This window comes from Rhinatrema bivittatum, chromosome 10, assembly GCF_901001135.1.
Source record: "Rhinatrema bivittatum chromosome 10, aRhiBiv1.1, whole genome shotgun sequence".
Lineage (NCBI taxonomy): Eukaryota > Metazoa > Chordata > Amphibia > Gymnophiona > Rhinatrematidae > Rhinatrema > Rhinatrema bivittatum.
The window spans coordinates 70,186,885-70,203,834 of record NC_042624.1 but is presented as its reverse complement, the minus strand read 5'-3'; the positions used below and the strand labels follow the sequence as shown (position 1 = coordinate 70,203,834).

Below are 16,950 nucleotides of genomic sequence, written 5' to 3'. Positions count from 1 at the left end.
AGTCTAAACCAAGTCCAGAAGGAACTGGAGCAGGGCCTACAGAACTACCCTCTCCTGCGGAGGAGCCAGTCAAGAGAGAACCAAGGTTTGGCATCCCTCCAGCCATGGCCGTAACCAACCCATCATCAGAATGGGAGGAGCCAGACTTAAAATCCAAGAAGGACAACTCACCCTGAGCGTCCAAACAGTGCTGACATGTTAGAAGACAGGTCAGGCTGAGAAGCCCTAATATGACAGACAACACAAAGAGAAAGGTGCTTAGGCTTCTTGTTTACCGGCACCAACATGGCAGTAAACATGCATCTGAACAGCTCGCTCTCAAACATTTATGCACACAAAAAATAAAGCACCGGAGAGGTAAGCATGGCAAGGCACACAAACAGCTTGTGCGCCAAAGTGTTTCAAACAGTGCAAAACTTGTGCACGCAAAAGGCGCACCCAAAACTGAGTGCACAACACATGTGCAGAGCCGATGCACAGCTCACACAGACTGCCTGTAGAGAGCCACAAAACATGCACGAAAACATCGCCTACCTTACCTGAGCTCAGCACTTACCAGCTGAGTATAGAGATGGTCTCCAGCCACAAGGAGAAGAGGGAATCTGCTGTCACCGCCACGCTCTGCCTCCTGCACCCGCTGCCTTTTAGCAGAACGAGCAACTAAGTCCATGCAAGGAAACCCAGCTACCAGACCAAGGCACTCCGCTGAGGGACCACAGAAATTACCTTAGGAATTCTCAACTGTGGTGATACCAAAAGGTCCCTCCCCCAGGAGAGCGGGGCTTCCTTTTTCTTAAGTCAAATTTCTCCTTCCAAAAAACTTAAAGCAATCCCCATGGGAAGATCCACCATCTGCTGGAGACTGAGAATACTGGCAGGCTGGGGTACTGCAGGAGTATATAATACTGTAACATCAGCTTGCTCTGCCCCCATCTGCTGGCAGGGGAGCATAACCACTGGTCCTGAGTCCATCTTTCTATATGCTAGGAAAATCACTATTTCCTAAACTTCAATTAAATGAAGAATAGAGATAGCTTTTCTTTTTTTTTTTTTAAATAGGAAACCAAACCAAAACTAAGATACTTATAGGTCTAGGTATTTAGCAGGCTTATACTGACAGACACATAAGAACATAAGAAAATGCCATACTGGGTCAGACCAAGGGTCCATCAAGCCCAGCATCCTGTTTCCAACAGTGGCCAATCCAGGTCATAAGAACCTGGCAAGTACACGTCTATTGACTCCATATCACCACTCCTTTAAGTAAAAACAAAAACACAAAGCTTAATTGAAACAATCATTTATGCAAAGCAACATCTAAATATAGAAGTAAAACTAAATATAATCAGAGCAGAGTTTTCCCAACAGTAATTACAATAAAATACACCTGAATGTATGTGGTTCCAAATACAACAAGACAGATCTATGTTAAAAGGTATTGCAATAGCAGAAGCATATACAAATTGGTGAGATTACTACTTACCAGATAATTTCTTTTCCTCTAGAACAGTCAGGCCAGTCCATCACATACAGTTATGTACACCAAGCAGCAGATGGAGATAGATAAAAGCTTGCTGATTTCACCCTTCATATACCTCTTCACTGACATCAGCCTGCCAATTAATTCTGGAAACGCTAACTGGACAATTTTGACAACAAGAAATAACTTTTTTTTTTAAACTTCCAGAAGAACAAGGAATAAAAAACAAATAATGACTCTTGACATCTAAGCTGTAACAGGAGAAATTCCTCTGGGAAATAGATTGATTCAAGTGAAAATCTGAGCAACTTTTGGCAAAAAAGGAAAAGTACGCAGCTATATCGCCCCTGGAGTCACTTGTAGAAACTGCTCCCAGCAAATCAAGGCCTGTACTCCAGACACTCGACGAGCAGAACAGATTACCACAAGAAACACCATTTTTAAAAGGTCAGTAACCTCAAGGAAAGATAGCAAATCAGTCGAGAAGTAAGGCCCGCTAAAAAAAATCCAAAAACCAGATTAAGACTCCACAAGGGCACCAGTAATTGCACGGGAGGATGAAGACACTTCACTCCTTTCAAGAAACAGGCCACATCTGAATGAGCCAACAAGGGCCCACCATTCACCTGACCCCAGAAACAGGCAAGAGCTGCCACTTGTACCTTTAAGGAATTAAAGGTCAACCCTTTACTCAATCCATTCTGCAAAAATTCCAAAACAAGCGGGATCTTAACCAAACAAGGAAGAGCCCTTGGATCTTCACACCAAGCCTCAAACACACACTCACCAAACCTGCACGAGCACGAACGTTCTCCACTTCCTTAGCCTGTAGCAAGGCAGCCACCACCATAGCAGAATAACCACACTTCAGCAACCGAGCCCTCTCAAGGGCCATACCGAAGACAAAAGAGAGTCAGATCTTCGTGAAAAACAGGCCCCTGCCGTAGCAGATCCATGTGCGCCGGAAACTGGAAGGGAGATTCCACAGGAGCCTTCACAGTTCTGCATACCATGATCTCCTAGGCCAATCAATCAGAGAGCAGTAAATAAGAGTGAGCAACCAGGGAATGGGAAGCTACCTGCAAATTCATTGCTATTGCTTCAAAGGCCTGTTTAAGGATAGCCTCAATTCTCCTATCCTGAGCATCCTTTAAGGCCGCTCTCCATTCTATGTTCTATGGGAATAGTCGTAAGCTTGGTGCAGCACACACAAGCGCATCCACCTTTGGAAAACGTAATTGCTCTCCGGCAACTGGATCGAAGGGGCACAGGCCTTCCAGGACTTGCCCCCCTTTGAAATTAGCTTCCAAGGCTCCTCACTCCAGATTAATTCTTTAACAGCCTCCATAATAGGAAAGAAATATGAAGCTTTATGCAAAGAAATCAAGATGGGATCTTTCTTTGGTTCAGATATGGATTTAGCCCCAGGTACTCCCAGCATCTTCAATGTCTGGGAAATCAAGGCTGGTAAAGGAAAACTAGACTGATCTGTGGTACTACAGGAATGAAAATTAGCAAATAAAAACCAATTTTCTTTTCCCTGTACATAACCAGATCAGTCCAGACTCCTGGGATGTACCAAAGCTTCCCTAATCAGGTGGGGACTGCGAGAGTCCCGCTCAAAGGACAGTTTCATCTGATCACCTTGCCTACCAGGGGCCACGGAGGAAACACAAAGGAGAACATCCTGGGACCAAGAGACCACGAGTGCATCGACAGCTTCCACCCCGTGTTCTCTTCTGTGGCTGAAGAAGCACTGCCCCTTGGCATTCAATTGAGTTGCCATCAGGTCCGCCCCACTTGTGGGAGATTAGTTCCATGGCACTCTCCAACAACTCCCATTCCTCAGGATCCAATTGTTGACAGCTGAGAAAATCCGCTTGCACATTGGCAGTCCCTGCCATATGTGATGCTGCTAGCATTGTCAGATGTCACCGCCAAGATCAGCAGCATCTCTGCTTCTAGAGCTACCAAACAGCTCTTGGTTCCATCCTGCCGGTACATATAAGCTACCGTCATTGCATTGTCTGACAAGACTGACTGCCCGGTTGCGTAGGAGGGGAAGAAAGCTCTCCAGAGCCAACCTCACCGCCCTTGTCTCCAGGTGATTAGAAGGAATGCCAGGCTGAGATGCCTGAATATGACAAGCAGCACAGTGGATTAAATTACTTTTGTTTTTAGCTATAGGTGCCATCAGTCTATCAGTACACTGAAATAAGCATCTGAGGAGTGTGCGTCCAGCTGTAACCATGCTGCAAGAAGTTAAGCGTCCAAAGTTTAGGCATCCAAAATCTAGGTGCTCAACACTCTCCCTCAAAGAGCACCCAAAAACTGGGCTCCCACAAGGCTGCACCGCTTGCGCACAGATAAGCATGTGAATGGGTGCACAGATAGACACCTATAACCAACTGGACGTCCAACCAGGTGCCCAAAAGGGCTTATAATTGGACATATAGGCAGACACTCGCACAATCCAACAGAACTGAAGAGGGCAGCCTAATGTGCAGGAAAAGTGTGTGAAACACTGCCTCAGCCTACCACATGGCGAACAAGGGAAAAAACCCCGAGTATGGAGCCTAAGCAAAAGGCTGCTTAACCCACCAGGCTGCCCATGTCCCTCAAACTCCGACGGAGGCGGGAACAAACGTCAGATCAGTGCGCCAAGCACAGAGACTGAAGGAGGGAGGAACCCCTACAAAAACTCACTTTAAGAGGTTTTTTGGGGGGTTTTTTCTATTCTTTACCTAAGCTCAGCACATCCTGGCTGAGAACAGAATCTGTCTCCGGCTGCAGGGGGAAAGGCACATGCTGCTTTTTTTTTTTTTTTAAACAGCTAAGTCCACTCCAGCTGAAAACCAGCTACTGGACCACAGCATTAATCAGAGGGAGGGATACAAAGATATCATCTCAGGAATTCTTGACTGAGGAAGTGGCCATATATCACCAGCACAGGAGAGCAGGGGTGAAATAAATTTCCTTCTTTTCTCCTTCTAAAAAAGTTAAAGCAACATTCAGTAGGGAGATGCATGTCCACCATCTGCTGGAGATGAAAAATACTAGTGGGCTGTCTTCAGCTTTGCTCCGTGTCCATCTGCTGGTAGAGGTGCATAAGCCACTGGTTTGGATTCACCTGTCTGTACGCTAAGAAATTAGCACAGAAACTGCAAATCAATTTAAACAATTAAAAAAAAACCAAAGGAAATATTACAAAAATTCCAAAAATATTTGTCCTCATACTTTCAATAAAAAACACAAAAATAACTATAAACAAATATTAAAATATATAAAGATTAGGGGTGGGAAGAAGAAAAATTGTTTCATATTTGGTTTCTGGGGTTCCCCCCTAGGGTTTTTACCCCCATGAAATTAATTTCATTTGTTTAAAAACGACTTCCCAAGCCCCCCACCCATCCTGAAAAAATGTCAGGGCCAGGATTCTACCCAGCCCCCACTTAACCAGTCCAGAGAGAGATCCAACCCAGACTGAAACCTGAGCCTTGCGTAGGGCCTAGGCAGATGTCGTGGCAGCCTAGTCCTATGCAAGGCCAAGGCTTTGGCCTAGGCATTGGGACATAACCTCAAAACCTAGTCCCAACCCAGACGCCCCAGGCTGAAGGCTCAGCCTTGCATAGGCCTCGGTCGTCATGACCTCAGCCTAGATCTTACACAAAAGCCCATGCTAGGAGGCCTGGACCAGACACCTAGGTCTTGGTCTAGGCAGGGCCATGAACCAGGCACAAGCCAAACACTGGGGCCTCAGCCCAGATGCTGGGTCCCAGCACCTGGGCCTCAACCCAGGGCTCATGCCTAGGACTTTGTCTTCATTCTTTGCCACAAATGACTCTCTGCTCTGGAGGCACCAAAATTAACGCCAGCACATTATCCCCTCCAGCGGAGGGAGCCATTTTGATGTACGGTAGTTCAATTAGCTAGCATACATCAAAATAGTACCTCGTGCAGGGGAGGATGTGCCAGAGTTAATTAACTCCAGCACCTCCTGAACAGACAGCGTCATTTCAATCACAAAGAAAGAAGACAGACCCTCCCAGGCCTGGGCATGACCCTGGGCCCAGACCTGGGTACAGGCCAAGGCTCTGGCATCAGGACCCAGTTTCCATGCCCGGACTCTGGCCTAGGCATTAGGACCCAGTCTCGGACCAGTCCCTGGCATTGGGCCTGGGCCATGACATCGGATCCCCGATGGAGCAGGTAAGTTTGTAGAATTTTTGGAGTCTTGGCCAAGGCCTTAGTGTCCCGATTCCCTAGGCAAGCCCTGGGCCTAGGCCAAACAGATCACTTTTTTCCCCCCAAAAAGAAAAAAAAATTGTTGGATTTTCAATCATTTTGTTTAGAGAACTAAACTGAAAAAAAAAAAAAAGGAAATTTTGTCTCATTTCCTATTTCATTTCTCCCGAATGCCCATACCTAATAAAGATACAATTTTAGAGCCACCTCTTCAAAAGACAAAACAAAAAACACAGGACAATGCTGATACATGGAGAAATGAAGAATCCATTGCTTGCTTTCGTTATTTGATATCCTTTTGAAAGGTCTAACATGCTGCATTCTTGTTGGGGATTGATTTTCCCATTGGTTTTTGCCAGCCATTAATTGTTATGCAACATTGGTAGCCGACATGTTTTGGGATATTATCAGTTTTTGTCTCATACAGCCATTAGAGCTTGGGAAGGAGAGAGGTTATTTATGATAATTTTTTTGTTTTATATCAAGAACATTTGTAGTTTTTTGTTCTAATTTTGGAAATTTAAATACAGTGATATAAGAACATAAGAATTGCCATACAGGGTCAGACCAAGAGTCCATCAAGCCAGGTATCCTGTTTCCAACAGTGGCCAATCTAAGACACAAGTACCCAAACGTTAAATAAATCTCATGCTACTATAGGTTAATAATTAATAGCGGTTTATGGATTTTTTCCTCTAGGAACTTATCTAAACCTACACTAACTGCTGTAACCACATTGTCTGGCAATGAATTCCAGATGATAACTATGAGCTGAGTGAAAAAGAATAGTCTTCAATTTATTTTAAATGAGCTATTTGCTAACTTCATAGAGTGCCCCCTAGTCCTATTATCTGAGAGAGTAAATAACCGATTTAGATTAACTTAAGTCCTTTCATGATTTTGTAGGCCTCCATCATATCCCCCGTCAGTCGTCTCTTCTCCAATCTGAATAGCCCTAACTTCCTTAGCCTTTCCTCATGGGGCAGCTGTTCCATGCCACTAATGTTTTCACCAGTGCAGCTATCTTTTTTGGGATGCAGCAACCAGAACTGTACACAGTATTCAAGATGCGGTTTCACCATGGAGCGATACAGCTCATGACATCCATCGTTTTATTTTCCATTCCCTTAATTCCTAACATCGTTTGCTTTTTTGATTGCCACAGCACACTGAGCCAACGATTTCAATGTATAATCCACTATGACGCCTAGAACTCTTTCCTGGGTGGGAACTCCTAAGATAGACCCTAACATTGTGTAACTACAACAAGGGCACTTGTCCACGTTAAATTTCATCTACCATTTGGAAGCCCAATCTTCCAGACTCGCAAGGTCCTCAAGCAATTTATCACAATCCGTTTGAGATTTTAATTATTCTGCCTAATTATGTCATCTGCAAATTTGATCATCTCACTCATCGTACCCTTTTCCAGATTATTTATAACTATATTAAAAAGCTCAGGTCCAAGTACAGATCCCTGAGGCAATCCACTGTTTACCTTTTTCCCCTGTGAAAACAGACCATTTAATCCTACTCTGTTTCCTGTCTTTTAACCAGCTTGCAATCCACAAAAGGACATCGCCTCCTATCCCATGATTTTTTTTGTTTTCGTAGATGCCTCTCATGTGGAACTGTTTTTTCAGCAGGCATTCAACAAATACACCACATCTACCAGTTCACTTTTGTCCATATTTATTCACTTATTAAAAAAAAAAAAAAAAGTGTTGGAGATTTGTGAGACAAGACTTCCCTTGGGTAAATCCATGCTGGCTGAGTCCCATTAAACCATGTCTATCTAAATGATTTGTGATTTTATTCTTTATAACAGTGTCCAAAATTTTTCCCATCACTGAAGTCAGGCTCAATCTATATAGTTTCCTGGATCACCCCTGGAGCCCTTTTTAAATATTGGGGTTACATTGGCCATCTTCCAATCTTCAGGTACAATAGTTGGTTTTAATAAGTTACAAATTAAATTAAATAGGTCTGAAATTTAATTTAAGTTCTTTCAGAACCCTGGGGTGTATGCCATCCAGTCTAGGTGATTTACTACTCTTCAGTTTGGCAATCTGGCCTAATACCCGCATCTTCCAGCTTCACCGTGATTTGGTTCAGTTCATCTGAATCATCACCCTTGTAAACTGACTCCGGAACAGGCATTTCCCAAACATCCTTTTCAGTGAACACCAAAGCAAAATAAATCGCTTAATCTTTCCACGATGGCCTTATCTTCCCTAAGTGCCTCTTTAATGCATCTATCATCCAACGGTCCAACCAACTCCCTCGCAGGCTGTTTCGGATATATTTTTTTAAAGTTTTTGTTAGTTTTTGCTTCTACGGCCAACTTCTTTTCAAATTCTCTTAGCCTGTCTTATCAATTTCTTTCATTTAACTTGCCAATGTTTATGCTTAATCCTATTTTCTTCTGATGGATCCCTTCTTCCAATTTTTGAATGAAGATCTTTTGTCTAAAATAGCCTTTCACCTCACTTTTTAGCCATGTTGGCAATCACTTGACCTTCCTTCCTCCTTTCTTAATGCGAGGAACACATACTTCTAGGAATTTTTTATTAAACAATGTCCACACATTACACCTTTGTAGCTGCACCTTTCAATTTTTTTTTGAACAATTTCTCATTTTATCAAGGTTTCCCTTTTGAAAGTTTAGTGCTGCAGCTATGGATTTTCTTACTATCCCCCTTCTAGTTATTAATTCAAATTTGATCATATTATGATCACTATTGCCAAGCGCCCCCCCCCCCAAAAGTTGCTTCTCACCAAATTCTGCACACCACAGAATTAGATCTAAAGTTGTTCCTTCTCTCATCTGTTCCTGAACCAATTGCTCCATAAAACTCATTTATCCCATCCAGGACCTTTATCTCTCTAGCATGTCCTGGTATTTAACTTATCTAGGGATCTACTTAGTGTTTGGGTGCTTGCCAGGTACTTGTAGCCTGCATTGGCCACTGTTGGAAACAGGATACTGGGCTTGATGGGCCCTTGGTCTGACCCAGTATGACAATTTCTTATGTTCCAATATAGGGGTAATTGAAATCTCCCATTGTTACTACAATACCAATTTGGCTAGCTTCCCTAATTTCTTAGCATTTCACTGTCCATCTCACCATCTTGTCAGGTGGACGGTAGTATACTCCCTATCACTACACGCTTCCCCAACACGCAAGGGATATCTACCCATAAAGATTCGATTGTGCATTTAGTCTCATGAAGGATCCTTATCCTATTGAACTCTATGCCATCCCGGACATAAAGTGCCAAGACGCTCCTGTCATTATGATATGCTTTGAATCCTGGAATAGCACTCATTGGTTATACTCTTTCCACCATGTCTCTGAGATGCCAATTAAGTCTATGTCATCATTCATTGCTATACACACTAATTCTCCCATCTAGCATTAGCATACATATATTTCAAAGCGAGTTTGTTTGTATTAACACTGTGCTTTACAGTTGACAGGAATAAATTGGAATTTTTTAGCTCAAGTGAGTTTCTAATTATAGGCACTTGGACTACTTTTCTTATTATTGGAACCTCTGTGTTGGGATGCCCTACCTCTAATGCTTCGTTAGTATCCTTCAAACATACCTCCCCTCCAAACCACACGCTGCTGAGCGACTGTTGGCTTTCCCCTTAAGAGCAGCTTTTAAATTAAATCTAGCTTCTTTTTAAAGGTTAGCGCCAGCAGCCTGATTCCAACCTGGTTAAGGTGGAGTCCATCCCTTCAGAAGAGACTCCCCCTTTTGGGGAAGAGACTCCCCAAAAGGTTCCCCAGTTCCTTTCAAACCTGAATCCCTGTTCCTTGCACCTTTGTCTCATCCACACATTGAGACGCCAGAGCTCTTCCTGCCTCTGGGGACATGCGTGTGGAACAGGGAGCATTTCAGGATCTGGATACCACACAAAATTCCTGGTTTTTGCCTGCCCTCTGACTAGCTATTCAGTACAGACACACAAATATTAAATATACCAATAGTTTTACTTCTCCCCAATGCTTAAGTTTTAAACATTTCTCCAAGCAATATTTACTGATTCTTTTCAGCCACAAGCAAGGTGATCCTCTCCTCTCAGTGCTCCCACTGAGCAGTGTTATTTGTATGCTTCATTTATTGCTAATGTTTGACTAGAGCTGTTGATGGGTCATGAGGGGATTATTGCATTACAAAAACAGGGAGGCGTATGATTTTAATATCATATGCAAGTTTAATGTGTTTTGTGTTCATGTTGTGTCTTTGCTCGGTCATTCTGGATCCCAGTAGTGGCTTGTGTTTGTTTTTTTTGAAGAAGTGGCTCTATAATTGTATCTTTATATATTTTTGAAATTCAGTTATTTTTATATGTTGTAATAAAAGTATGAATAAAAGTTGAGGATTTTTGTAGTATTCTTTGTATTGATTTTTTTGGTTTAATTAAAAAATAAAACAGAACAAAAATAGAGCCAGTGTGACAGGAAGAGAACTAGATTGGATAGATGAAATGTAGGTGACTGTGTAAGGTCTCTTCCCCTTTATCTCAGCATTCCTTTTTCCTCCCTCCCCCAATCTGAAGATCTCTCAACCTTTCCCTCTGCTGGCAAAGTTTCATACCCATTGCCTCTACCATGCTGTTTCTAGCTTTGTGTTTTGAACTAAGTGAAACCTCTGCTCTACAAGGCACCCCAGAACTTTGCGACAGAGGCAGTGGCCAGCAGTACAAAGAACTACAACTCTTCTTACTGGAAGACCATAGATCAGATGGTCGGGTATAGGGTTGGGGAGAGAAGAGAGAGGACTACTGGGGATCCAGCTGTTGGGAGAAGATTGAGAAAGACAAGGGAGTAGTGATGCCAAACCCTGGCCTTGGACCCATCCCACCTCTACAAAGGTACTGGCTCCCTTGCAGAACACATTCTTTTCACCAGATACATGCCATGAAATTGTTGTATGAGGTTCTGTTCATGTAAGAATGCACTACTCCCTAGCATTAGTAAATTACTCCAGTCACTTGAAATGGAAGTAAAACTGCAATTAGTGTGCTACAAAGTGCTTCGCAGTTACACACACGAGGCTCTACTCACTGAAGGATCTAGTTTGAATCGCTTTTCCTCAAATCTCTGTTTCTGCTTCAAGATGAGCTCATTCACTAGGAAAAAAAATAATCACATTAAAGCAGCAGGAAAAAACAGCGACACTGGCACCAGAGCAAAGCGATTTTTTGATCAGATTTGAAGAATCAAGGAAGGGAGCTGGAAAATACAGGGTTTTGTTTTTATTGGACTAGGTCAGAAATAGCGAACAGTCAAGGAAGACTCAGATGAATGCTCTAGAGGTCCACTGAACTCTCTGCTAAGGTTTAATGATGAGAACTTTCAAATTGCACTACTTTAAATACCTTTGCCAATCTTACATTTACTGTGTTCTGCAAAACACTGTCCTTTTCAGTAATCCCTCCAAGCATTATCTCCTTTCTGATAAACAGATCAGAGAGAATTGATTAATGATAAAGTAGAGTGACAGCCCTGTTAGTCCACCTGAATGCACAGAAATAAAAGTTTAACAAATATATAAGACTATACATATTTAACGGACTTAATAAATTTCTTGACTACCTTGTGAGAACTTATACTCTGAGAAAGGAGGAGTATTAGCTCTAGAAGACTAGTCAAGAAATTAATGTCACACCTAATTAAAAATACCCTGGTGTATGCATGTTTATACAGAGAAAAATGAAACTCACCTAAAAAGTTGGGGTACAGATGTTCTATGTTGTCTACCACATAGTTACACTTTGGACATCTGTTATTGTCTTCTAGACTCTGATGAATACACTTGTAACTATACAAGAAAAGAGGCAGCAGAAAAGAAAAGCAGAGTGGATAAATAGTTCCATCAGTGCCAGGGAAAAAAATACAAATAAATAAAAATGTAAAATAGATTTACATTTTTAATTGTTAAATTTTACTCCATTTATAACAAAGGAAATAAAAGATCAGGTAAATGTTTATATAATATACGAAACTAACAGATAAAGAACAATTTTTAGCATAGTCATGGAGAGGGTAAGTAAATACAAATGTATTCTTTTGATGAGTCAACCATTTGCATGGAAATTAGGAGAAAGTAGGCCCTAATACTAGTATTTTATGCAAGAACTGCTTCCTCTGACATTGCATCGCCCAGGAAACATTCAGAATGACTTGTATATCTATTTATTTATTTAATATTAATGTACTTGTAAGCAGGAGACCACATGAAACAGTGAACCATGCAGATGCATCTTGCAGTGGCTCCGGGTGCCACCCCCCTTCTCAAAGCCGTTTAAGGTTTGTTTTTCAACTTTTTAGCTTGCCTATAATGGGCAAATACAAAGAACTGAAGCACTGGCTTAGTAAGCCCACTAGAGCCACAAAGAAAGAAAAAGAAAGGGCTATAAAAACAGATGGAGCAAGAAATGTCAGCTGAAGCTGCAGACCAACAGAGCTAAATTTTACAACTATTATTCGTGAGGTCACTGCAGGGGTAGTTGCGGCTATAGATGGTAAGCTGGACAAATTAAACACATTGGTTATCACCATAGATACAAAACTGTCTGATTTTGCAAGATGATTTACCAAAATTGAGGCTGAAGTGAACACGGAGGTTAAAATGCAGGTTCTGGAGGGCCACATGGAAGGCCTGGAACCTCAGTGCCTGTAGCTCATTAAAAAAATCTATTTAGAGAATTGCAATCGCAGGAACAATCTAAAGGTGCTAGGTGTCACAGAGAATATACATGATTCTAAATTAATGGACCTGTTTTCCACAATGTTACTGAGAGAATTAAATTTGGAAGACATAGTGCTAGAAATTCGATTTGAGCTGGCACACAGTTGTCTGTGCTCAGGGAGACCTATCAAACCCCAGCCAATAATGGTGAGTTCTGGAATTTGCAGATAAATAAAAATAAATATAAGCTCTTAAAATCCAGTTTATTTATTTATTTGCTTTTATATACCGACATTCGTTGGAGTACATCACATCGGTTCACATTATAACAGATAATAGTATGACAGGGGAGTCTTACTATTTATATAGAGCCTTAAAGGAGCTAAAAAAACATGAAGGATCACAAGTCCTGATTTTCAGCGACTATTCAGCGAGAGTGGAAGCGAAACAGTGCAAAATGGTGCCATTTTGTTCCTACCAAGAAGGTGGTGAAATTCATGCTTTCATTTCCCACCACATTGTGCTTTCACTGGTAGGGACAGCCACAAAACTTAAGTTTGGCTATGGCGGTGAAAGTGTTTCTGGTTGCTAGAGATCCAAACTGGTTGGAGATTTGATCCTAACATAGTGGCATTTACCTGAGCAAGTCCAATTCTGCTCTGATACAATTCTAAGTCTAACATTTCCTGGGCTCCAAACAAACTCATGTGGGGAACCTGGGAACTGATTACAAGGGCTTGCTCAACCTAGGAAAAGCAACATAGCCAGTCCATTTTTGCAAAGAGGTACTTAAGGTACCCAGGAAGCCATCTTGAACTTTTTCCCTTTTCAGCAAAACTTGTTAAAGGCCCTTAGATCTAGGATAGGATGAAGCCATCCTGTTTTGTTTTTTTTCTAATAAGGATTCTACTCCAATTACTTCCTGATTTCTCTCTTGATGGAATGGATTCAACCTCATTGGCCTTTAAGAGGAAGGACAGCTCCTTCTGTAGTAATTCCTGATGCAGAAGGTTCCACAGCAAAATGAGGAGGCAGATTTTGGAGGTACACCCAATAGATATACATTTGTATCCACCCATTACCCCTCCCCCTTTTATTTTTTTTTATTTAATTTAGATTATGCCAAGAACAGACAGGGCCAACAGTTCACATTAAAAAAACAGCCTGCCTCCAAAAGTTGGTCCTCTGGCACAAGTACTAGGATCTGGGTTATGCTCTCTGCAATCCAATCAAAACCCCATCCCAGGTTTTGATTTAGGTGCTGTCTATAATTTCAGGGCCCTCTGCTGCCTCGGATGCATGCGAGGGGATCTGTCACTTATGGGATTGATGGAATGGAGGATAAACACCTCCTTGATTGGAAGAAGTTTCTCCTCAGCCTTATAGTCTGATATTCTCTGACAGACTAGGGCGGGTCTGGAGTGGTTATGGAGAGCTGTTGAAGCACTGCATGGTATTCTCAGATCTGTGCCACCACTTCTTTAACTCCATCTCCAAAGAGATTCTCTTCAGTAGCAGGCAAGCCTTGAGTGCCAATCCCACAGACACTCTTGATGCCATCTAGAAAATATTGAAAGTCCACCTGACTACGTGCCTTCTATGCGCCATCCCTTTATCCACTAGTGACTAGAAATAGTCACGCTACATCTGTGGAAGTCACTCAGCCTCCTCCCACAACTGTTTCAGCAGGTTCCACATATATTGGGCCCATAAGGAGTTAGGTAAGAAGCTATGCGAGCACAGTTTCCTGAAACTTTCTTCCCAGAGAATACAGGTTTTTGGAATCCTTCCCCAGGGGCACCAAAGATGGGTTCTAATCCTCTTGGCTCTCCTGAGAGTAGATTCAACCACCACAAATTGGTGCAGTGGCTGACTTTTCATGCATCTAGGAGCTTTTGGACAAATATGTCTGGCTTTTTGTTTACAGGAACCAATAGAGAGTTCTCCCTTATCCTCATCTGCACGCCTGAAGGATCTGATTTAATGAGACTGCCACAATCTACTTAGGAGATTCCAAGTACCAGAAGATGTCCAGCATTGCTATCTCATCCTTCTTCAGGAAAAGAAATGGAATGGCTTCTGCCATTCTCTGCACAAATGTGGCAAATGAGACCGGATGCTGGAATCGAAGAGGTATAACCCTTCGCCCTCTTTAGATGGGAGGAGACAGATGATAGCTCTTCATGGTCCTTCCCGATACTTAACGTTGATGGGGGCTGATACATCGCCAGGGTCCCATGCAGTTCCTAAATCTATCAATGTTGACATCTTTGATGCAAATTCCAATGGGCCAGTCTTATGGTGCCTAAAGTGCTTTTCCTTAAGCTCCAGTCAGGACTGTTACCCCCTAGACGTTATGGTTGCACAATGACTATACCTCAGGATATCATGCGCAACAGACATTACCCCTGTCATATCAGGAACTTCATGTAAAGCTACTGGTCTGCTTAGCTTATCCATGACCAGATAAAAAAAAAAAAAAAATCAGAGAAAGAAAAATCGAATGACTCAATGGACCTCAAATGTTTAACATCCCTCAGGATACCAGAATCAATGCCCCACCCAGGTGGAACCACGAAAGGAAACTTTCAAAAACACCTTGAAAACTTACCTAAGTATTAGGTGAGAAAAACAGCAGGGCCCTGTAACAAATGATTCCTGTCTGTTTTGGACTGGGAAAAATCTTCAAAAAGCAGGAAAATGAATATCCATGGAAAAGAAGAGACTGAAGGGTCCCCTGTGTGGATGCATGGTATTAAGCCATATGTAACATGCCACTGACTTCAGACTGCAAACCCCTATTGGTGTCTTGTATCTTACGGCCCCAGGTCTGGCATGGTATGTTCTCTACAGCAATGTCCCAACATGGTTCCCAGTGTCCTGCTTCGAGGTTACATCCTGTGGCCTAGACTAAGAGTATGCAGCACTCAGTTTTACAGGCCCAGCCTACTCTAGTACCACTCTGAAATAAAAGGATGCTAGATCCCTTGTTGAGTGCCTGAGCAATAGGCCCTGATCCTTTCCTGGTTTTTCTCTTCTGTAGTAATTCCTGCCTTGCTGCTACCTCAGTGTTCCAGTCTAGCTGTGATGTTGCAGCCTTGCTCCTGATCACTTTCTGCCTGCCATCAGCCCCGAAGCCTGCCTTTGCTGACCCTTTTCCTTTCCTGCCTGCTCACCAGTCAGCTGACTATTAGAGCCTAAGCAGTGCTGTGTTCGGGTTAGGTTGCATCAATCCAATAGCAGCCTCAAGGGTCCACTCACCCCAAGTCTTGACACCACATACCCAATAGGGCACAAAGTCCTAGAAACTTTGACATAAAAGTTCCAGGCCAAACTCCATCACATGAGGTCAGCCACTTATGATTGCCATCCTGCATGTCCTCAAAGAAATAACTGAAGTAATAAATCAGAAAACGTTAAACTATCATTGCCTTTTGGGTTTAGTTATAAACAAGAGTTAAAACCGTAAGCATTTTTTAATATGAAATACAAATGTAAAGGAGAAATTACTACTTACCTGATAATTTCCTTTCTTCTAGTAAGGGCAGGTAAATCCCCACGAGTGGGTTATGCACCTCTACCAGCAGATGGAGATGGAGCAAAAGCTGATGTTATAGCTATGTAGTCCCACCCCCGACATCAGCCTTCCAGTGTTCTTTGGAAAAGCCAAACTCTGGACAATGTTAAACTAGAAATCTGTTTGATCATCAGTCAACCATACATGTTTCTTGACCAATAACACAGAGCTCAGCCAAAAGAAGGAAAATATGTAGCAAATTAAGGGCTAGAGAACCACTTACCAGTTTTCAACGAAGAGTAGAAATCAGTCTGCACAGCTCGCCTGAAGAAAGGCTAACCACAAATTAAAACATTGGCAGCCGAGGGCAGGTCAGGGATTGACCTACACTTACTAGAGGAAAGGAAATCAGGTAAGTAGTCATTTCTCCTTCCTTAATGTTTGGGCAGGTCAGTCCCCACAAGTGGAATGTACCAAAGCTAATCTCAAAAAGGGCAGGAGTCTGCCAACAGTCCAGTCAATACCGACCTCGCAAACGCAGCACCCTCCCTAGCCCTAACATCCAAGGTATGCATACCTGAGAAGGTATGCAAAGATGACCATAATCGCCACTTGGCAAATTTCAGCAGTTGACAAATGAAGTTCCACCCACAATACCACCTGAGCCCTCTTGGAATGTGGTCTAATCTATTTCAGTAAGGCAACCTCAGCAGTCAACAGGCTGCCATAATGACTTCCTTAAATAAGCGTGCAATCATTGCTGTATTCCCTGTTTTCCTCCACCATGGAACACAACCAGGCAATGAGACTTCCAAAAAGTCTTAGTTATCTCCAAGTATCGCAGTAAATGATGCCAGACGTCCAAGGAACACAAAAGACTGTATTCAGCTTCATCTCTGTCCCTGTCCAAGACAGGCAAAGAAATGGACAGATTCAAATGAAACTCCGAAACCACTTTGGGCAAAAAGGAGTCCAAAGTTGAACCACACCAGGAGTCATATGG

The 16,950-nt window shown here is 42.5% G+C and overlaps 1 protein-coding gene across 2 annotated transcripts in view; it reads right to left on the bottom strand.

Annotated features, from left to right (window-relative positions):
* Positions 1-16,950, bottom strand: part of COP1 (COP1 E3 ubiquitin ligase) — a 440,422-nt gene that overhangs the window by 393,812 nt on the left and 29,660 nt on the right. For both annotated transcript variants that reach the window (XM_029618041.1, XM_029618042.1), the window contains exons 3-4: positions 11,463-11,560; positions 10,804-10,868 (exon numbers count right to left, since the gene is read on the bottom strand). In XM_029618041.1, the coding sequence (XP_029473901.1) occupies positions 10,804-10,868; positions 11,463-11,560 (163 nt within the window). The remainder of the gene's footprint in view (positions 1-10,803; positions 10,869-11,462; positions 11,561-16,950) is intronic.